The sequence below is a fragment of the Macrobrachium rosenbergii genome, chromosome 42, assembly GCF_040412425.1.
Source record: "Macrobrachium rosenbergii isolate ZJJX-2024 chromosome 42, ASM4041242v1, whole genome shotgun sequence".
NCBI classification, from domain to species: domain Eukaryota; kingdom Metazoa; phylum Arthropoda; class Malacostraca; order Decapoda; family Palaemonidae; genus Macrobrachium; species Macrobrachium rosenbergii.
In genome coordinates this window covers 56,733,570-56,757,347 of record NC_089782.1, presented here as the reverse complement: position 1 = coordinate 56,757,347, position 23,778 = coordinate 56,733,570, and the positions used below count along the sequence as shown (strand labels likewise).

Below are 23,778 nucleotides of genomic sequence, written 5' to 3'. Positions count from 1 at the left end.
AGTAAATAGCCTAACCGATCTGTGAACCGCAACTATCTCCAAGTATTCTAAATTCTAGCGATGATTTCTGAGTTTGACTACATATGGAATAAGCACTCTAGTTCAGCTCTGTGATAAAATCCTATACTGGCACTCAATATTGGCATTGGATAAACAAAAAAAAAAGATAAAAATAAAATACAAAAAATAAATAAAACAAAACGGATGGAACAAAATGCCTTGTTTTAGACCAGTTTTTTTTTCCCTTTTTTTGTTTGGAGATATCTAACACTTTTCTGAAAGTTTACCCAACTTTGTTGAACTGGATCAAACCTTCCATTCCTAACCAACCATCTACGGACACGTGTGGCCTTTAACAACTGGATTGGAACTGGAGAGCTGGGGAAAATGATTAATAGACCTATATATGGGTAATGCTTACCTGATCTTCCTCCTCCGATCGCTCATTACGAATATAAATATAAAAAGACACCTTTACTTTGTGTTAGATTACACAGGAAATTAAATAGGTAAATATATGAAGCTATGTTAGTATTTACCTTCAAATGGGATGAAAAATATAAGAAATTTGTTGACATCAATGAAATCAGCTGATGAGGTGACAAGTGTAAGATTCCATATCCCGCCAAAACAATGGCTGTTGCATTAACCAGCACACCTCTCCTTTCTTTGCATACAGTTGCACTCGTTTTTTTTTTTTTTTTAAACAATGACAAGTGTTTCAGAGAGGAAGTGTTTCTATACAGAAAGAATAGAAATTTATACATTACATCAAGATTTTGTAATGATATGCTATATGTTGTATGCTTGTTAATGATTAAATTCGAAATAGATACAATACTGATGAACCCTGCAATCCATGCAGTTACAGTGGTGGGCGGGGCTTCTCTGCCATGTTAGTGCGAGGAGGCTATAATAATTTTGGAAACAGAATATATGAAACATGAAAACCTTTGTATTGTGATATTTAATAATTAGGAACTAACAACATATGAAACCAGTACAGGGCAGAACAGTTACCTTTCAATCTAAGGGTCTTCAGTCTTCTGATGGGTTCTTCATTGGAGGGGTGGGTAGAGCTCTCGGCTAGCATGCTGTTGGCCCAGTGTTCAACTCTCTCACCAGCCGATGAAGAATTAGAGGAATTTATTTCTGGTGATAGAAATTCATTTCTCATCATAATGTGGTTCAGATTCCACAATAAGCTGTAGGTCCTGTTGCTAGGTACCCAGTTGGTTCTTTGGCTGGTATCCAGAAACCATGCGATCGCATTTGTCAGTACAAAGGCGATCGCGGTTGTATGGTCCCTGTGGTGAATACAATATAGCCTACTAGGCTAAACAACTGCTTCCAGTGGTGCTTGCTATCACCCTGTATTGAATCAGTCTACAACCACCCTTTAACTGCAAGCTACAGAACATAAGACTGATCATTCATCCAACAAGTGATGTTGGGCTAGCAGAACTATTCATTCAGTGGTGAATGAACACATTAGAATAGGTAGGTTACTCTAGGTTAGCCAAGTAATCACTAGCCTAGATGTTACTTATGAACTGTAAAGTTTCTGAGGTACTTAGTACTATACTAAATCTGTATATTGACAGGTACTGTAGTGGCTTACTCCCACTGGTATAATCACCATAAGTTCTAAGCTTAGGCTAACAACCCAGCGCCTACCGTAGCTTGTTGACTTGATGCAAGATATAGCTACTACTATTAGGTCTAGGTTCAAATGAAAAGCTAGTTACAAATTTATAACAAAATATAATTAGGAAAAATATATATATATCTAGTACACCAAAATTACATCACAGGCTTTAATGCCTCACCTTACTGAACATCACGTTTATTACTTAAATGTAACTGAAACAGATATATACCTAGTATGAAAATCAAGAGTCCATTTGGTAGGTAAGCAATGTAAACAGGAAATAGGCTATCAGGGTACTCTAGTTAATGAAAATCTCAAACAAGTCAGTCATAGGTAGGTATTACTAAAGCTTATCGCTAAGGTACTGAAATCTCAATGAATATAAGATTTACAAATATGATTCCCACAGCTACCAAGGTCTTGGAGATAGTCTTACAAACATGACTATCTTTTTCAAAAAAAACATAGTCTTACAAACATGGAAGACTTATCTGTAGCTGTTCCAGACGCCTTCTGCCTGCCAGGAAACAACGACATTAGAAATGACTCGTGGCAAATAAGTCACAGTTAAATAATGAGATCCAAAATGATATTGTCCCTTCATAAATTCAAATTATCAAATTTAATACTTTCCATGACAAATGGAACATTACAATTTTGGTTTCATACTGATGATGACAAAGTTACAATCTCAAATATAAATCAAGCACAGAAGGGTTAAAAAACTTTATGCCAAAACACACATTTTTTTCATACAAACTAAAGTTCCAATGCTTCTGCAAACCTAAATTTCACTTTTAGGTTACATGAACAACAAAACAAATCAAGTCTTCAATCACAGAAACTCTGCATGGACTCGCACATACACAGAAATTGTGTGTGGTTTCTCAAATCACCACAGTCCCAAACGAAGAACTATCGTGGTATCCAGAAATCATACGACGCCCTCGACTTCATCGCATCGCATCGCTGGGTAAGCAGGCTTACCAACATATGCGGTTACTGGGAATGAAATGCCTGGAATTGATGATTACAATACTGTATCAGTATTATAGACAATTTCTTTTATTACAGTGATATTGAATTAAAATGTCCTTATGTCTTTACTATTTATTAGGAAAAGATACTGCATATCTGTAGTATATTTTTTTTACTTGATATTTGGTGTCCTGATTCCGCGCGAAAATGTAAACAAAAGAGTCAGGAAATACGCAAGCAACTAAACAGGAATATGGAGTGTGCACCCACAATAGCCGATTCTCAGCGTTTAATGCTTCTTAATTTAATAAAGGAGCATGAGAATGTGATCACCGACCGATCTACAGGAAGCAGAACTTTGGAAAAAAAGCGTGAGGCATTGGGGGGGGGGAGATGTAATGCTCAAGTTTAACGCCATGTATCCTGACCAACCTCCTCATTCATCAATGCAGTCAAGCGCTGTTTCGACCATGTAAACCGCAGGTAAGAATATATTTTTGTTTTGTAATTGTAGTCAGGGCAACTTTAGGCTGCTGTGAGCAAAATGGTGTGTAAACTACCAGTTAGGTTAAAAGAAATTTAGGCTATGAAGGCCTAGGCTTGTGCTGCCTGTTTAATTGTTAATAATAATCACATCAGGCTAGGCTAGCCTAGCTTATCCAAGGGAACACCAGTTTAGGTCAAAAGTTTATCATCTAAAGCTATTATATTATATAAATATATTAATCTTCAAATAAATAGAATGGAACATATTAGAATAGGTTAAGTAAGGTTAGGTTAACCAAATCATAGGGGGTCTGAGGGGGCATAGCCCCCAGCTAAATAACCATGGGTGCTCTAGGAGAGGTTAGGTTAGTAATGTCTAGCTTATTACAAAAGCAGTTGGTGTATCAGGCATTAGGTTTGTATAATTTGATGTGAATTTTTAATTATTAATGTCTTTTATTAGGAAATTTGGGTAATATTCTAATTTAGGTTCAGAATAGCTATGTGGAGGGTCTTACAATTTATTTTCATGGTGGATAGAAGGGCTGGAGCACACAGTAGTATTATTGTATTGTTAATGGGTAGATTTGCAAGTAAACTAAGCATTCATTAGCTTACAGCCAGTTTATTAGTACTTTAAAAAGTGATGGTAAAACTTTGGCTATTTTTCTTATGGGTATACGAGGTTTTCCAAATTATAAAACTGTTTTAATGTGTGATACCTGCTTGCAAACTGGGCAAAGTGATTGTTTTTAATAAAAGTTTAGGCTGACATTTGAGATCTTGGCTGTTGTCTGCAGGTGGTCAAATGATTTGGAGTAGGATAACACCTGAAATAGGCTAGCCCTTTTTTTTCAAGTTGAGTTCACACGTAGGCTAGCATGTCTGAAGCTTGCATAATGCCTGCCATTATGCAAGGCTATAATAGATTGTGGCAGGTATGTGAACTGCTTAGGCTAGACTATATTAACTTAGGTGGTATTATTATGCTTTATAATGTGCAGCTCACTTTTCCAGCCACATAAAGCTCACCTTATTTTCTTAAGTGCTCATTAATATTTGTGTAAATGCTCAAATGACTTTTCTTATGAATTCAAACATGCGATAGATGTTTTAACTTATTATTCTGGAGGTGGAAGAGAAGTACACAGGACGGTAGGTTTTTTGTTACATTTTGAAATTTCATTGCAATCCGTTTTTAAAGTCACAGTCGTTAGAATAAATTAGAAAACCAATGGGGAAACATATTTTTATTCTAATATTTTTTTTTTTATTTACTAGAGTGAAGCAGGTTGATGCTGCCATCAAGAAGAATTTATGCAGAACTGGTGGTGGTCCTCCACCATTTCTTCGAAAGTCTTCTGAAGAGTTTGTCATAGCTATATCACTAATGACAGAAGAATTAACCATGGACAAGATGTGATTGAAACATTTCATCCAGTTGATGAAACAGAAGAGCCCATACGTGATGTTAGAATAAGTAAGTGCTCTGATGTTTTCAAGAATGAAATATATAAACTAGTGAACCTTCAACTTTTTGATGGCCATTACACTCTTCTTGTCAAGAAAGTTTGTAATGCCTTTGGGGAAAGCAAAATGGTTATGTTTTTATTATTGATGGCTGGGTTTAAGATAACATTTTAATGCTGTGTGACCCTAAAGGTTCCAGAACTTGTATACTCAGTTCAGAAGTGTGAACGCTTAGTTGGAAGAACATGTGAATATGTTGATTTGCCAGATTTCAGTAAAGCTTTTTAAAATGACGGGTAGGCCTCTTAAATAGGCTACCATTTGGCGCCCAAAAGATTTTATAGCCTAGCGTCTTTCACTGTTTTGCACATATTTAAGCCTAGAAGCAATACTATGCTAGAGGATGGTGTAATTAATGAAGTATCTAAATCAACACAGTAATTTTAGCAGTTTTTCATTATATATATGTATATAATTGTATAATAATATATGTAATATATATATATATATATATATATATATATATATATATATATATATATATATATATATATATATATATATATATATATATATATATATATATATATATATATATATATATATATATATATATATATATATATATATATATATATACATATACATATGTTATATATGTGTGTGCTGTAGAAGGATTTACATCTAAGGTGCAGTAGATCAATTATTTATTTATTTACTTATTATTTTCAGGTATTATGGAGCCACTGCCTTTAACCTCAGCACAGTTAGAAAGTGGTGTTTCATCTAATGATGCTACCTCTACAGTACAATCAAGATCAACTTAAAGATTGCCCTCGCCTTCTGCAGGACACTGGCTCTTGCGTTGGCAGCCCGTTATGATATAATTCTTAAACTAGTGTTTCTGAATAATTTGTACTAGACATCATAAGTAAAGTTCTAAATAATGGTGTTCAGATTTGACCTGAAGCACAGCTGTATTCAAATTTTTTATCACCATTTTCATCTTGCAAGTACAACAGTCATGTCTTTCTCAAGGTGTCAGATTGACAACTATGGTAAGAGTTCCTGAGTAAATCTTTTCTTATGTAAAAAATATTTATCCTTCATCCTTTCAGTCAATTCTAGTAATCTAGAATGAATTACCTCTTTTTAACCCTAGATTGCTTTTGCCATTGAATATTTTTTTCAGGATGAACCAAAAAATAAATAAATAAAATAAATCCATTAGTGTACCTTTTTAATTGCAAACATGTAAGTTATATTTTCATATTTCAGTAAGTCGATAAAAAGTGTATTTTCATTTTCTTGGTATCGGGTACGATTTACCATGCACATACAGCTGGTAGCTCTGTGACAAAAGCATTCTTGATTTAATGTGTTGTCACTTTATTCAATTCAATATTTAAAGGGTTTTTAAATGATGCAAGTAATAAGAGTATAGATTTATTGTTATTAATGTGCAAATCACCAGCACTGAGGGTTCCTTGCACTGTAAGCAAAACAGCTGCAATATCATCCTAGGTGCATTTTTGGGATGTACAAAATTTGGACAAATATACTTTAAACCTAATTAACACAAAACAAATACATACTCTATCCAAACCTATAAAAAAACTGTCGACAACATGGGCCCTACGTTGAGCTCCTTAGATACTGTCAGCCCTTTCAATGATACGCACATCAGGATCATCCAATTCAAGATTTTCTTCATCCTGTAAAGGTATTCTGTTTGTTATGGCACAAATATGAAGGACTGCACAAGCAATTATTATGTTCTTAGTGTTATTCAACTTTATTCTAACTGGTATTGATAACTGCAACCTTTTTTTTTTTTTAAGTAGTCCTATGGCACGTTCTATAAGATTGCGAGTTTTGATGTGCGCAGCATTATAACGTCTTTGTTTGTGTGTATTGGGAGCAAGAAATGGTGTCATTATGTAAGAAATGGTGTCAAAATTATAGCAAGAAGAGTGAGTGTAATTGGCATGGATACGGTGCTGTCTGTCACTGTTCTCCCAACAAAAGCCTCTACTGTACATGCCAGCAACCGAGGATCGATTGTATCTGTGTTGTGTATTGTTTTTTAGGCTCTGTGCTAGTCTTGAGGTAGAAAATATTTTGGAGTCATGAGCAATGAACCCTAAGCCCATGAGATCTACCTGTGGCCTCCCCAAAAAACAATAAAGAATTCTAAATTAGCCTGTCAAGAAAATGCATTTCCACATCCTCCAAATTAGCTTTATGAAAAAAAATATATATTAACATCCTCCATGTATGGGTTGTTTGTACATTGTTTCTCCAAGTATGCCTATCACTAAAATTACATCACCCAACATAGCTCTCTGCAAAAATGAATCATGCCATCCTCCACATAACATATTTTTATATTCACTAGGCTAGGGAATGGCAATTGGTAAAATTCTAGTTTACTTACGGATGCATATTTAAGTCAGGAGGGGGTCCAGGGGCTGAAGCCCCGGGTCTAGGAAAGGAACAGGATTCTAAGTTGTAAAACTAGGGTATATTTAATTTCTAAGTTGGGTTAGGTATCTGGCTATTAGCCTAAAGGAAATACTGAAAATTCCTTAATAAATATATCAATGCAGAGAGAGACAAGAGATGCTTCTCTCAGTAACTAAACTAGAATTTGGTATTATTTTAGAAAGAGGAACCAGCCCAAAATGACATGAAAATATGTTTTTCTTGATTTTGATGTGTTTTGCACGAATATCACCTTCATTTTCCTCGAAATTAACGGTTTTAGACTTTACTTGGAGCAAACTCGACCGCCGACCGAAATCGGCGGAAGAACACCAAAACCAACATGTCGTGCTTGCCAAGAATCTTTAAATATGCGGATAAGGCGCGCGGCGCCGTTTACTGTAATAAGCGCAACATTACCTCTTGCCAGAAAATGCCAAGAATCTTTAAATATGCGGATAAGGCGCGGCGCGTTGCCGTTCCACGGCCTTACTGACAGCACACATAAACAGGACGACATGTTGGTTTGGTGTTCTTCCACCGATTTCGGTCGGCGGTCGAGTGGGCCCGGGAAACTGTAGGTGCTCCGAGTAAAGTCTAAAACTGTTAATTTCCAAGGAAAATGAAGGTGATATTCGTGCAAAACACATCAAAATCACCTAGAATAACATATTTTCATGTCATTTTGGGCTGGTTCCTCTTTCTAAAAATTTACCTAGAATTTTATGTATATGGCCTGTCATGCATCAGGAATTTGGCTTGTATTTGGCAATTCACTGCCTGTGAAAGCCATTGACAATCCATATAGGTAGTCACTACCATAGGCAATTAGCTTCATACTTTTCTTAAAAGGCTTGGGCAATCTCACTTTCGCATCACATGCAACCTAGCCTAGTAATTTACACCGCACCATATACTTTCTAATTTCCTTATTATAAACAGCCTCCTACATGGAATTTCACGCTTGCATCACCTAGTAGTCTCCCTGTGAGCTTCAGTGGCTGTACTGATTTCAACTTTCTTGGGCAATATAACACCAACACATTAAGATTTCTAGATGTATACCAATTAAATACGTAATTTTGTATTGAAAAGGAAACTCTAAACACGTCAACGAAGCCTATTTTGAAGGAAAAGAATTCCAACAGAGGTGCCTGACTGGTTGTTTTTGTTACGATGAGCTCGAATTCATCCGTCGTCGGCAGGCAAAGACTTCTTAAAAGTATTCTTTTCAAGACCTTTGTTGTGCTGTTATTCAGGTCTTTTTACCACAAATTGTTTCATATTTTCGATAGACATTGTAGATAAATCACTTTGGCAAACGTATTTTGATGCAGAGTTGAAATTTACATTCTTTCAATTCTGCCATCGCAAGGGGTACCCATGCGACGCCTCCTTCACTATGGTTCCAAAATTACATTGTTAAATGCGAATGCGTGTGGTTTCTGGATGCGTATGATCGTCGTATGGTTTCTGGATAAGAGCTGAAGCAACAGGATCCTGTGGTCTAAGAATTTAAGGAGACATTATAATCGATCAGGAATGCTTCAGGACAACGATCCTGGAGTTGTGAAGACGTCTTTCAAGAATAATATTTTATCAACTGTCCAGAAATTTTCAACATTTCAAAATGGACTTGGCAGGCAATTCTGGAACATCAGCAGGCACTACTGGTGATGGTCCAGAGCTGCCATTGGCATCAGCATTGGTTCAAAACCCATCAACAGCTGCTCCTGCACCTACACTAAGATATGGTCGGTTGTTTGTATATGACTGGAAGGTATGGGAATGGCATGGATATGGGTATAGAATGGATATGGGTATAGAATGGGTATGGGTACAGGTAAGGGTATGGTACAGATATTGGTATGGTAAAGATATGGTATAGGTATGGGTATGGTACAATATGGGTATGGGTATAGTGTAGGTATGGGTATGGTACAGATATGGGTATGGTATAGGTATGATACAGATATGGATATGGTACGGATTTGGGAACTGGCAAATGTGAGCGATGGCGAGCATCTGCTATTATCAATTCACAATACCTGTGCATCTGATATCTAACCCCGTCTCCTGCGATGTTCCTGATTGGCCACTGATCAGCCAGTCAAAAGCTGGAAACTGGTCAGTCTCTTCCAGCCATCACCGAGTGAACATCTACGCTGTGACCACTCCTCATGAAATTTTTTTCAAAAGTTATTTTCATCATACCTCAGTTTTACCCGAAGAAAAGTAGTGTTTCTCAATTTCATCACTAAACATCGTCAACCCAATGATTTAAGGATTATAATGCTAGATGAGATATGTACTTCAGTAAACTTAATGCTAAAATATGTATAGTGAAATAAACATGAGGCTGTTGTCTGTGGGGATCCCCTCTCATTTTAATATTCTTAATCTTTTTTTTGTTATTTTCATATTGATAACCCTACCTATAATTTTTTGGTAGCATTGTTATCCATGACATTTTAAGCCACAATATTGTATGAAACACAAGATGATAAATGCACTGTCATGTCATGTAAGGAATGAAAGAATTGTGAGAGGTGCAAAATAATGAGCAGGAAGACAAGTACTGCTGGTTTATTGATGAAGCAACCTGCTTATAAAGCAGCGTGCGGATGTCTGCGTATAACACAGAGACCGAGGGTACAAAGATTTACAGGTGACCTGAGGTCAAACTATTTCTCTTCAAAAAACAGGACAGGTACGTACTGAAAACATAATGATTAACAATGCCTGGTCTAATATAAAAATACTGTTACATATACATAATGCATGGTCAGTTGAACAGACAATAAAATATACAGTTCATAATATGTGATAATAATATTGTGTTTGTCCGACCCTAGGTCGAATGTGAAGGCACTGCAGAAAACAGCTCTTCATTGGGAAAGTCGGTAAAGCTGTGGACTAGCACTCGCTAGGCCTGAGTTCAAGTCTCCGGCCAGCTGATGAAGTGTTAGATGAATTTATTTCTGGTGATAGAAATTCATTTCTCGCTATAATGTGGTTCGGATTCCACAATAAGCTGTAGGTCTCATTGCTAAGTAACCAATTGGTTCTTAGCCACATAAAATAAGTCTAATCCTTCGGGCCAGCCCTAGGAGAGCTGTTAATCAGCTCAGTGGTCTGGTAAAACTAAGGTATACTTAACTTTAACTGCAGAAAACCGGATGTTCATTACAGAGAATGTGTTGAGCGGGGACTTTACAGAATATATTTTATATTAAAATTTCATGTTTATTTCACTATACTAATTTTAGCATTAAGTTTACTGAAGTATATAGTTCATATTATTATTATAATCCTTAAATCATTGGCTTAACGATGTTTAGTGATGAAATTGAGAAACACTACTTTTCTTCGGGTAAAACTGAGGTGTGATGAAAGTTATAACTTTTGAAAGACATACTTCATGAGAAGAGGTTGCAGCTCAGATGTACACTCGTTAACGGCTGGAAGAAACTGACCAGTTTCCAGGGCTGTGACTGCTTGTTCAATGGCCAATCAAGAGCGTTGTAAGAGACGGGGTTAGATATCAGATGCACGGCTGGTGTAAATTAATTATGGTCATTTATTACAGACGAGGTCGATGAATTTTTCTGGGAGCATCAACGTGATCTCTCCGGGGAGATTATGTTGAGGCTCCGGAAAAATTCATTGACCCCGTCTGTAATAAATGATTCTGATGGTGACTCAGAGAATTAAAGGTAAATTTGGACTTTAACAAAGGAGGTATTTAAATTCTCCCCATCCCCTTCCCCCACCCCTTAGCCATAAGTCTTTAACAGAGCGTTTTAACATTTGCAGTCTTGTTTTGTAGATGTATTATTTTGCATGTGAGCAATTTCATTAAAAAAAAGTTAACATTCCAAGTTTTATTTATCCATGAATTTTTTTAAGGGAAAACTAGAGTTTGCATTCTTAGTCCAAATTAAATCATTTGTAGTGATTTATTCCACAATCATAAATAAAGTACACTAACAAGTTTACACCAGGTACACAGAAACATCTCCGTATCTGAAAATTGTTTTTCCTCAAAAGTTCAAGGGTTTGAGACTTCATATTTTATTAGTGAAGCCTTCTATATCTCATGATACTGGTGATTTGTTTCATTATCATTCAGATGACTAAACTGTGCCATGTAAACTTCGATAATCTTACCATAATCTGTACAATGAACCCCAATGCCAAGAAATCTGGACACAATAAAAGGCATCATAAGCTGGAAACAGGTTACATTGGATCCTTCTCTTAATTGACAAAAACCTTCATAGGCCGCGAATTTCAATAAAAGTTTTTGTGTTCCAAGGTGATATAGTCTGATTACATTATATACAAATAGTTTGGCCCAGGAATGCTTCCATCTTCTGTAAGTACCCCCAAGAGTTGCAGTCATTATTAATGATATTGTATTATTAAGGAAAGCACTGAATGTATTTTCATGAACATTCAGTACAATATTTACTCTTAGATTTTTAAAAATATATTAAGAAAAATTGTCATTTTGTAGACTAGGCAGTGCCTGTAGGTTATTTGGGGCCTCTGGCCCCTCATTGTGAGACATAATCTCCTCAAATACTCAACTTTCTCACGGGAGAGAGGGAAACGCATGCTTCCTTGATATCTTTATTTTCTCTCACAAAAAATTCAAAATTCAAACAGCTTGGGGAGAACATAACAGGTTCCACAGTTCTTTTTTATAATTCCCAGTTCACTCAAAAATTCACAATAACGGTACAAACACAATTGGTACATCAATTTACAACTTCAATATAAAAAATAGCATGAAACTCTGAAAAGAACGGGCATAAATACGACACAGCACAGAGTGTGGGTGTCAATGCACAGGGAATGGGTAACTTCCTAAGGCGTCACCCTAATAAAGGGCAAAACAATAATTGTTTTGCAACACAAACACATATATACCTGATTAAACACCCTCCACAATTGTCATATAAGTAAAGTTTAGCAATACTCAGAAAATCTACTTAAATTTCCACATATTGATACAATGTAAACAAATAGGGAGCGTTCTTTTAAACGCTAAACGTACATTTTAACAAACATAAACACAAGATCGAGAGCATTCTTTTGGACAAAAAACATACATCTAACATCCTCCCCACCAAAGGAGTGTGTCAACACTCCTATCATCATAAGAACCTCCACTACAATCTCATAACCTGAAAATTACAAGTCAAGTTTAACAGGTACTTTAATAGATCTCCCCCTTCGGGTTTTACCTACAGTAGACTCAGTGATTGATTCAACTGGGTCCATGGGATCCCCTACAACTGGATTTTCCTTTATTATTTCATCAGGGGAATTACAAACACTTTCCTCACTGATATCTGAAATCTCTAAATTGTATAGGTTTTGAACAGGTCTAGTTACAAATCCACGTTTAGTTTTAACCTTGGCACTTCTCACCATTCCATCCTTTCCAGGGTACAACTCAGTAATAACTCCAAGTGGCCACAGCAGCCTAAGCACTCTTTCTTCCTTTACTTTTACAACAGAACCCCTTGTTAAATTACAATTAGCTTTGAACCCCTTTACCATGCAAGGCAGGTTTCTAAGGTACTCGGATTGCCAGATGTTCCAGAATTTCTCCAACTGACTCAGACGCACAGCCTCTCTCACACACAAATCCTTTGAGGTCACACCTGAGGCAGAGTCATCTGCCAGTTCCACCTGAAAACCTGCTGAACGACCAATAAGAAAATGAGATGGAGTAAGAGGATTAGCAATATCAGGTTCTTCACCTACAAATGTCAAGGGTCTAGAATTGATACATGCCTCCACCTCATGAAGAGTGGTTTCTAATTCACTCTAGACAATGTCTTAGTGCCCAACGTCTTTCTCAACGCAACCTTCACTGATCTAATGAGGCGTTCCCACCAGCCTCCCCACCAAGGCGCATTAGGTACAATAAACTTCCATTGGGGGGCCATGGGGCCATAATGTTGCTTCAACAGGTTGGAGGCACCCAAAAAGGTTTTAGCATTGTCAGAGTAGAACACAGAAGGTACACCACGTCTAGTCAGTAAACCGACAATTGCCAAATTGCAATCAGTAACCGAGAGAGACTCAGTAAGCTCTGGGTGGACAGCTCTGACAACAGCACAAGTAAAAGAAGAAGAATATACAACTTCTTGGAGGGGAAATCAACACAAATTAAGGGACCAACAAAGTCTAGACCTGTAACAGTGAAAGGAGGGGCAGATTTAACTCTTAACTCAGGAAGGGGAGCCACCGGCTGGGAACAGGCCTTGGCTTCACATCTACGACAAGCGACACATTCTCTGCAAACCCTCTTAGCAATCTGACGAAGACGAATGATCCAATAATTGTTTCGCAGAGTGGAAACAAGCACAGCAACACCAGCATGTTTAAGCAATCCATGCTGGAAACGAACCAACAACAAAGCAATGTAAGTACCAGGGACAATGATAGGGTGCTTACTCTCAAAACTCAATTCGGCATTCTCTAAGCGCACCTTTATTCTCAGCAACCCTTCCTCATCTAGATAAGGATCAAGTTTGACCAAAGGGGACCCCTTAGGGAGGGGTTGAGACAAAGCCAGAGCATTTATTTCTTTTGCAAAGGCCTCTCTTTGAGCACAGTAGAGCAGTTTGACCTTGGCTTTCATCAATTCTCCATAAGTCAAGGGACCACCAGCTTTAAGGGATGAAGCTTTACAATTACCAACAAATCTTAACACCCAACCTACTATATTGAGTGCCTTCGGAAAGGAGCTCCATCGGGAAAACTCAAACAAGGGCTGATCAGACTCAACAGCAACACAAACAGTGTCTGTTTCACATTGCTCTTCTCGTGGGAATCCCTCTCTCGCATTTTCCTTAAGTAGGAGAGATGAGGTGCGGAGCCAAGAAGGACCCACTAACCAAACATCAGACTGGGTGAGTTGCTCCGCATAAACACCTCTCGATATCAGGTCTGCGGGGTTGTCCTTTCCAGGACAATGTTGCCAACAAGATGGTGGAGTTAATCCTTGAATTTCCACAACTCTGTTGGCTACAAAGGTTTTCCATCTATTCGGTTCTCCTTTAATCCACGCTAGGGCAACAGTGGAATCAGTCCAACATCGAACTGAAACCTCCTGGACCAGCCGCAACGCAGACTTCACAAATACGACCAGTCTAGCACACAATAAGGCACCAAGTAATTCTAGCCTAGGGAGGGAAACTTTCTTTATAGGGGCTACCTTACCTCTAGCAGCAATCAATGTTACCTTGAAATTACCCTCTTCGGGCACTCTCACATACACACAAGCACCGTACCCCCTTTCCGACGCATCACCAAAGGCATGAAGTTCAATAGCAGGGAGATCTCTCCAGGACAATTCTGAAAATAAGTAACGATTAATTCTCAATGATTCAAGTACAGAAAGTCCTACTACCCACAACTTAACTCTGCCTTGCATAGCCTCAGGTAATGGTTCATCCCAATCTAGACCTAATCTCCAGATTTCTTGAAATAGCATTTTTGCATGCATAACAAAGGGACATATGAATCCCAAGGGTCAAAACATCGAGCAATTAGGCTTAACACATTTCTTTTAGTACAAACAATATCCCCAAAGGGATCTACATTCTCTACCTTAAATGTAAAACAGTCCGAGGAGGAATCCCATTGTAAGCCTAACACCTTTACACCTTCTACAATAGAATCCTCTGTCATGGGCAAGGTTTTATAATTAGAAGTACACTTTGATAGGGACATACCAGCCTTCTTCAACATACCACAGGCTTCATCAAATCTTGCACAGGCCTCAGCAGGGCTATCAGCCCCAGAAAGCCAGTCATCAACATACAGATTCTCAAGCAATTCAGAAACCACCTCTGAGGAGGGTATTTCTTTAAATGAAATTTCAAAGTGGCATTCAACAAAAGGGACTACTCTTATTTCCAAAGGGTACTCTTACAAAACGGAAATGTTTTACAATATCCTTTTTCTTCAACAAAAACCTGTGAACATCACGGTCCTCCCTCCTCACCTTAATTTGAAGGAAAGCCCTTGTAATATCAGCAGTTAAGGCCACCTTCCATCTTCTAAACCTCAGTAGAACTTCTACTAAATCTGGGTTTAAGGAAGGACCACTTTCTAAACAGTCATTTAGGGACACACCATTACTGCCACGAGCTGACCCATCAAACACAGGCCTGATTTTGGGAGATACTCGCCTCCCGCACCACAGGTCTATGAGGCAAATAGAACACTGGGTACCCACCCTCCAACTGATGGGGTGGGATCTCTTCTATAATACCTTCCTTTTCATACTCTTCAAACACTGTATAATATTGTTCCTGCAGACCAGGGTCCCTATCTAACTTACGACTCAGATTATCCAATCTTCTCAAGGCATGGTGTTTGTTATCAAGTAACTTTAACTTTACAGACTCTGATTTCCAGGGAAGGGCCACCTCATAACGGCCTTCCTTGTAACTTACCAATTTCTCAAATTGCACCAGAATAGGGTCAGGCTTAATAGCGTCAGAACGTGGTTCCTGGGCTTGAATGCCTACAGATTCTAATTCCCAAAAGTTACTCAAGCTATCTTCCTGAAAATTAGAAAATGTTAACAGTTGCACACCTACATCACAGTTATCTTTGGACCTAATTGAGGATCCAGACAAAACCCAACCAAAAACAGTCTCCTGGGCTACAAGCCCTTCATGACACACAATTTTGTTAGGGAGCATCAGCTTCCAATACAAATCTAATCCAATCAACATATCCACCTGTATCTTTCGGTTGGATCCATACTCATCAGCTAGGTTAAGATGCGCAAAAGGCTCTAAGCACTTAGGATCCACCTTGGTCCTACATAAAGGGGGACAAATTACATTAATCTCAGCTACCTTAAAGCTATATTTGTGGTTATTAGCCCCTAAACTCATCACTTCATAAATGCTACACAAATCTGCCTTGGAGGCCTTACCTCCCCCAAAGGCAGAAAATGATAAATACTCAAGAGGTCAGTCACTTGGGCCTGACCCTTTTGACCAAGTCCTTGGAAATGTAGGATCGATCCGATCCTGTATCAAACATTACAGTTGCAGAGATTATACCCTGATAGCCTACAACCTTTATCTTTGCTGTTTGTAATACACAACACTGCTTAATAGCCCTAGCCCTTGACTCACAAGGAGCCACTCCCACATGTGTAACAGATTCACTCTCCCCGCACCTTTTTCTCCTTCAGGGTTGTCTCACTAGCTGTTACAGGGGGTATCGCTTCGGACTTACGGCAAATAAGTGCGTGGTGATGGCCACCCTTGCACTTTGAACACGTGGCCCAGCAACCCCTTGCATAATGGCCAGGAGATAAACACTTAAGACACAGCTGCTTTCCACGAATGGCTTTTTCTCTTTCATGAAGAGAGAGCTTCACTATACCAAAACACTTATCACTAGGATGCAGCTTTCCACAGAATGCACACAGCTGCTTAGAGGCACTATCTTCTGACGAAGTTTGAAGGGCTGAGGCTGAACCCTGGATGAGCTTTTTCTGCCTTTTTTCCACGCCGGGATCCTCAGTCTTTCGGTGGTTCAGCCCCTGAAGGGCCTCAGCCCTTTCTGCCCCTCAACTTCTCGTTGTAGGAATTCCAGCAGCCCTTTAAGGTCTCCTTCCTCTTGCTGACTTCGAGACCACTCCAGTCTAATCTCGTGGGGGAGTAGGGACAAGATCATGGGCGCCAATACCAGCCCATATTGGTCCCCTCCTACCACAAGAGCCTCCAAACTACGAACATGGGCTATCACGTCGTCTTGCAACTTCCGCAACGCCAAGAGTTGATTGTCGTACCGATCTCCTTGACAACGCAAGCTGCATTAGGTCCTGAATGTGGGCGGAAGTTATCTTGTTTGGTTTGGCATACCTCTCTTTTAACAGTTCACATGCCGATTTATAATTAGCTGCCGTCTGAGCCAGACCCTGTATAACTCTTCTCGCCTCGCCCTCCAACACAGAGCGCAGGTACATAAATTTGTTAACAGGAAGCATAGGCTTGTCATCAACAATAGCCTTAAACTGATCCCAGAACGGCATCCACTCAGTTATTTTCCTGCCAAATTTTAATAACTCAAGCCTAGGCAATTTCACACTATGTGCTTCACTACTAGGCTCACTTGCAGAAATTATACTGCCTTCAGTAGCCCTACTATTCAAGTTCACAAGTCTACCATTGCCTAACCTTTCTAAAACTTCTGCAGCAGCAATGCGTGTTTGGTCTACCTCACTGAGGAAATCGTCGGCTTCATAGACTAACCTTTTGACTTCTTCAGGATTTTCGATCAAGTCTTGCACCGCATCATCTAGTTCAACCCACTTAGACTTACGGTGGTCGAATTCGTCCATAAGGCTAGTCAACTCATGCCAGCTTGGTTGGCCTTGTAGAACTCCACTTAATTTTCTCGCAGCACAACGCAGCCATGTTTCAGCTCCGACTTTCTTCAGCTTAAGACTTCTGTTTCATCAAAATGTCAGGAAATCCGGGAAAATCTTCGTCACTTCCTTCTGATCCCGGGTTCTGGGCACCATGCTAGGTTATTTGGGGCCTCTGGCCCCTCATCGTGAGACATAATCTCCTCAAATACTCAACTTTCTCACGGGAGAGAGGGAAACGCGTGCTTCCTTGATATCTTTATTTTCTCTCACAAAAAATTCAAAATTCAAACAGCTTGGGAGAACATAACAGGTTCCACAGTTCTTTTTTATAATTCCCAGTTCACTCAAAAATTCACAATAACGGTACAAACAAGATACAAACACAATTGGTACATCAATTTACAACTTCAATATAAAAAATAGCAAGAAACTCTGAAAAGAACGGGCGTAAATACGACACAGCACAGGGTGTGGGTGTCAATGCACAGGGAATGGGTAACTTCCTAAGGCGTCACCCTAATAAAGGGCAAAACAATAATTGTTTTGCAACACAAACACATATATACCTGATTAAACACACTCCACAATTGTCATATAAGTAAAGTTTAGCAATAATCAGAAAATCTACTTAAATTTCCACATATTGATACAATGTAAACAAATAGGGAGCGTTCTTTTAGACGCTACACATACATTTTAACAAACGTAAACACAAGATCGAGAGCATTCTTTTGGACAAAAAACATACATTTAACAGTGCCTAACCTTTGCAGATTTTATATGCCTCACAATTGCTGTCAGGTGTCAATTATAATTGAAAATGCCATTATTTAATTGTTGTAGTCTTATCAGAGCCCGACGCTGTCTCTTCCAAACACGTGTGTGTTCGTCAGTCGTCATCCATCGGAGTGGACAGGACAAAACAAGCGTCTCGTTTTCTTTCTCTACAGGAAAGCGATTTCAACCATACAATATTTCCGTCTGTTTCTCCCTAAGCATTGTTGTCTTGATGTATGTACAATCACCACTACTTGCATTGCCATGCAAGCATTCTAATCATGTACTCATAATGTTCCAACGAATCTTGTATCAAACTGTATGTGTGTTTCTGTTTGTGAAGACGCCAAACGTCTTTCCATTTCACATATATTATGCTACTGCATTGTATCCATTAATCTGTCTCGAATCTCACGCAATTGGCCAAGTGTAGAATTTCCTGGCTTTTCCATTGATATATGTTTCATCACTGAATGTTAATTATGTCTCTTGATATCGCCATCTGTTTGTCTGCCGACAAACACAGATGCCCGAGCCTGTAGGCTACCTCTGTTTTTACCTGTCTGTGTGTAGACGCTACCTTACCGCTCGCACGCGTCAATAACATCTTCGAAGATTCTGTACATTGACTACCCCCACCAAAATCACTTTCATGTATCATAATAAAGTTTTCATTAACCTACCCATCTCACAGACTCATCATCAACATATAGTTACGGGCTGCTCAAGAAGCAAGAGCCCGTGCTGGCACAAGGCCAGCTAAATCTAAAACAACAACATGTACATTGATCTCAGTAAGGAACTACTAATAAACCAGCTAACACCCAGCCAGTATGTCACTCAATTTCCAGTCCTTACAATCTAACAATGAAATTATTTCCTTGTCGTAGACGGAAGGAAAGCTTTGTAACTTGTGCTGTGAAGGGGAAAAAGCTCACTTCCTACCTGGACCCAAATTACATTGTTACGTTTCACTCCTCTTTATGTGTCACATGAATTGCATGCCTTATCCACTGATTGAGCAGTACAAGACTGTATACAAAATACAAACAATCGGATGAGGTTACATGCAGACCCAGTACAGTACGATGGTTCAGTTTAAAAAAAAAGGGATGTTTATGCTAATGCACAGGAAAAACACATACACATTATATATATATATATATATATATATATATATATATATATATATATATATATATATATATATATATATAGTTTAAGTTCTTAAATTTTCAAGTTAGGCCTCTGATGGTATAGTATGGAAAAGAATGACCTGGTATTGTTTTTCTAGACTTGACCCTACCACACACAAACACATAGGCTATATGTATACATTCATGAAAAAATATATATGCAGCTTGTATGCAGAATATTTAGAATATTTTAATTTTACTGCTTAGAAAACATAATGGCCCTATATTTATAAAGAAAATTGCATACACTTTGTATCCCTCTTGGTTAGGATATTATTCTGTATTTGTCGAAATAATCCTACCTAATCCCACGTAGACCATTCAAATTTGGAAAATTATACTTTAAAACGGCGAATTTATTCAGCTAAACAGTGGAGTGGATTGCTCGTCTTACTGACCACTTTGCAGATATTAGGCTATTTGTCTTAGGGAAGTCCAGAGGTGTAGGCCTACATCGGGGCCTCTTAATCCTTCCAAATACTTTGACAAAATCACACACTGCTGATTCAGAACGGAGAACGTTGTAAGACTGACCCTGTTGATATTGGCATTGCAAAATAGGCACGAATTCATCGAATGGCCTTAATTATATTAGTATAACAGGAATACCCTTTCCAGCATGACTACTCTGTACTAATTGTAAAGGAGACAGCCGCACGAAGATTTCGTCTCAGAATGGTTTCTTGACTGAAGTACATAGGAAAGGATGTATATAATACAGTACAGGTAAGACCATTTGAGAAATTCGCAGAGATAATGAGAAATTTACCGTCTACTGTTTATGTTTTTCCTTTCACCCCTAAACTGGTGTTAAACACGGAGACAAGCGGAGCTTTCGCAATGTTTAGTGCCAGCATCTCGAGGACGAACGTAAAAAAACATGAACAAAAGCCACAATATTTCTCATTATCTCGATAAAATTTCCTCACCTGTACTGTATCAAATGCGCCATATATTCTTCAATCGAGAAATTATACCTAGTGAAGAAATCTTCTTGCCGCCGACTTCTTTACATTTACCCGACATTGTAGTGTAAGCAGCACGTAAATAATTCATTCCACTAAGGTATTTGATATAATATGTATGTATATATGCATATATACATACATACACACACACACACACATATATATATATATATATATATATATATATATATATATATATATATATATATATATATATATATATATATATATATATATATATATATAATATATACACAAACCCGAACATGCATTTTGAAAATCACGCGTTGGCAACTCCACGAAGTGGCAACACAGGGGGCGGAGACTGCAGCAAGCAAGCGAGAGAATTTCAAGTTCTTTTCTCAGTTTAGACTGCAGTCTGGAGCAAGCAGGTGACAAAAAGTAGTTCGCTTCTTCTCAGTTTAACGCCATTATCTTGTTGGGGTTAGCAGCCATCTATTATGTTTTAAGGTAAATGTGATAAATCATCCTCTTGTTTTTCTTTCGGAATCTATTCTTGTAGAGTTCTTATCGTCTGGAGGGACGAATGACTGAAATCCGCGACTGAATATGTTTGTTTACATGGCTTTGGCCCAGAAAACTCGTGAACCTAACTCGGCTATGAATTTCCCCATGTTAGACCTCATATCAACATAGGTCTGCGTTTGATGAGTACGTGACATTTTGTTAGTGTCCAAATCACTCTTGCATTTTAGGCGTGTTTCCTGAAGTCTTGGCCGTTTCCGAGCCTTTTTTTTTCTTTTACCTCGTTTAGGCTTTATGACTTTTTCCTTTGTTGTATAATGTTAGTATAATTAGAAACTTGCATCTTGAGTGTTTCTCCGCGCTGTTGAAATGTTATTTGATCACACTACCGCACAGCTTACCATCATTTTTAAAACCCCCTTGGTTTCGGCTAGTTTACGTGCATATTTATTAATGAACATTAGCGGGCTACATGTCGTAATACTGCACTTGTCATATGCAGACATTCTTATATGTTTAGTACATATATAGATATATTTTTGCAGCACCCACCTTCTGATTTATGTACTCAGATTTGGATCCTAAACAAAGTTGCGGGGGATCTTGCATTCTTAAGGACCGACACTAAATAAGTTGTGTTAATCATTTAAAAGTGTGTAGGAAATTAATAACCCTTGCATAAGGAGCAAGACAATACTTAGAGGAGATGAGGTGACGGGTATTGCTTGGGTAGGATTTCGTTTGTGATAACCATTGCTAGGGGTGGGGACTGGTGCTTAACTTTGGTTACGGTGGAAGTAGAGAACATGACTTTCATCCGGCCACACTCCGTAACCCTAACCGAATGGATACTTGTTGTATGAAGGCAAAATATCAGTATTGAATGTTAGGCCGTTTAATGTCGAAGCAAGGAAAAAAAAGTATCTTCGGTCTTAAAATGACATTAAGACATACCATGTTAAATTTAGTTACTGAATCTGGTGATCAGTTTGGTTGTATCCCATGAGACTTGAACATTTCATTTGATTTTCTAGTTTATTGGACGTCATTTACTTCGTTTGAAATTGTGTTTCTTTGGAGGGCTGTTGCCGAAAATTGAAAATGCCAGTTTTATATTGACATCGGTAGCTCAAATTGTCTCTCGAAAATATCAGCTTAAAAATGTGGCAATTTGTAAAATCGGCCAATCTCTGTGCTTCCTTCTCATTTCTCTCTCTGGCTGACAATCACACGCGTCAAATTGAACAGACGAAACGGATTCATGTTTATCATCACGTAGCCGTTTGCTACGATGCTTGAGAAAAATACATCGTCTCCAACACATTGCAATTGGAGAGACTAAATTTAGCCTATGTCTGTGTTGGTGACTTGTTGTCTTAGATGAAAAGCTGTTATTATTTTTTTGTTTTTCTTATCTAACATAATTGAAAAGCATTTATTGTTAAGAATATTTAACAACGAGTTCCCAAAAGATTAGTGCCTTACCAAGTATGGTAAATATCAAAAGTAGATCTCTTGATACCTTATTTATTATCGTTGCTGGGAATCCAAGTTTAAAATAGTTTATATATATAACTCAGGGCTGCTTTTATTTTTAATTGATTTTAAATCAGTTTCTTCTGTATATCGTTGTACATAACGAAGATAATTACAAGTCTCTCTCTCTCTCTCTCTCTCTCTCTCTCTCTCTCTCTCTCTCTCTCTCTCTCTCCATGGACAGCAAACGTAAGATAAACCTGGACAATATTGTCCTGTGCCACTTAGGCAATATAATGTGGCATTTTAAAATATGTGGGTTTCTCACAATACAGTTGTAGTCTCTAGCAGTTAGGCTAGGAGTCGTCAAGTGTGTAGTGCTGTAGCCAAATCTTTGGAGATTTAACGTTAGGTAAGATTTAACAATATTTAAGTAATAGTCAAGTCAGTAAATCTAAGTTTATTATTATTACTAGCTGACCAACCCAGGACTGCCCGGGAAAACAATGAATGACAGTCTACATGTAGGTAGAGTGAAAAGGGAAAGGGGATTGGGGGGGGGAGGGGTTTGTGTTGACAGTCCAATTGACATTTATACTTTTTTCTTGCAAACATTCCCCCTTCGAACAGTCATGGGTGAACTGAGAGGCATTACTGTGGTGACTCTCCCTTTTATCTAGGTATTAATGTGGTGACTGTCTCTTTTATCAGGTATTATTGTGCTGTCTTGACACCTTTAACCAAGTATTACTGTACTGTCTGTCACCTTTAACCAGGGATTACTGTGGTGACTGTACCTTTTATCCAGGTAATACTGTGGTGACTGTCCCTTTTATCCAGATATCGCTGTGATGTCTGACACCTTTAACCAGGTATTACTGTACTGTCTGTCCCTTTTATCCAGGTATTGCTGTGGTGACTGTCCCTTTTATCGAGTTATTACTATGCTGTCTTTCCCCTTTAACCCTGGTATTACTGTACTGTCTGCCCTCTTTAACCAGGTATTACTGTATTGTGTGTCCCTTTTATCCAGGTATTACTGTGGTGACTGTCCCCTTTATCCAGATATTACTGTGCTGTCTGTCCACTTTACCCAGGTACTACTATGGTGACTGTCCTTTTTCCCAGGTATTACTTTGGTGACTGTCCCTTTTATCTAGGTATTACTGTACTGTCTGACACCTTTAACCAGATACTACTGTACTGCCAGTCACCTTTAACCAGGTATTACTGCACTGTCTGCCCCTTTTTTCCAGGTATTACTGTGGTGGCTCCCTTTTATCCAGTTATTACAGTGCTGTCTGCCCCTTTTATCCAGGTATTACTGTGGTGACTGTCCCTTTTATCCAGGTATTACTGTACTGTCCAACATTATTGACCAGG

The 23,778-nt window shown here is 38.3% G+C and overlaps 2 protein-coding genes and 1 long non-coding RNA gene across 3 annotated transcripts in view; 2 read left to right on the top strand and 1 right to left on the bottom strand.

The window, feature by feature from the left end:
• The first annotated feature begins 2,470 nt into the window (after positions 1 to 2,470).
• LOC136827713 (uncharacterized) lies at positions 2,471 to 5,707 on the top strand. Its single transcript, XR_010849845.1, has 3 exons — positions 2,471 to 3,112; positions 4,397 to 4,595; positions 5,318 to 5,707. It is a non-coding gene; the product is annotated as an uncharacterized lncRNA (long non-coding RNA).
• Positions 5,708 to 12,268: 6,561 nt separating this feature from the next.
• Positions 12,269 to 17,462, bottom strand: LOC136827847 (uncharacterized). The gene is made up of 5 exons (XM_067085306.1): positions 16,984 to 17,462; positions 15,333 to 15,925; positions 14,827 to 14,943; positions 13,392 to 14,446; positions 12,269 to 12,883 (listed from the first exon to the last, which is right to left on the bottom strand). The coding sequence occupies exons 1-5, from the start codon at positions 17,460 to 17,462 to the stop codon at positions 12,269 to 12,271; spliced, it is 2,859 nt and encodes a 952-aa protein (XP_066941407.1).
• Positions 17,463 to 20,762: 3,300 nt separating this feature from the next.
• The window catches only part of LOC136828449 (uncharacterized), a 259,461-nt gene continuing 256,445 nt past the window's right edge, over positions 20,763 to 23,778 (top strand). The window contains 1 exon segment of the mRNA XM_067086519.1: positions 20,763 to 20,904. The gene's annotated coding sequence lies outside the window, so the exon portion shown is untranslated.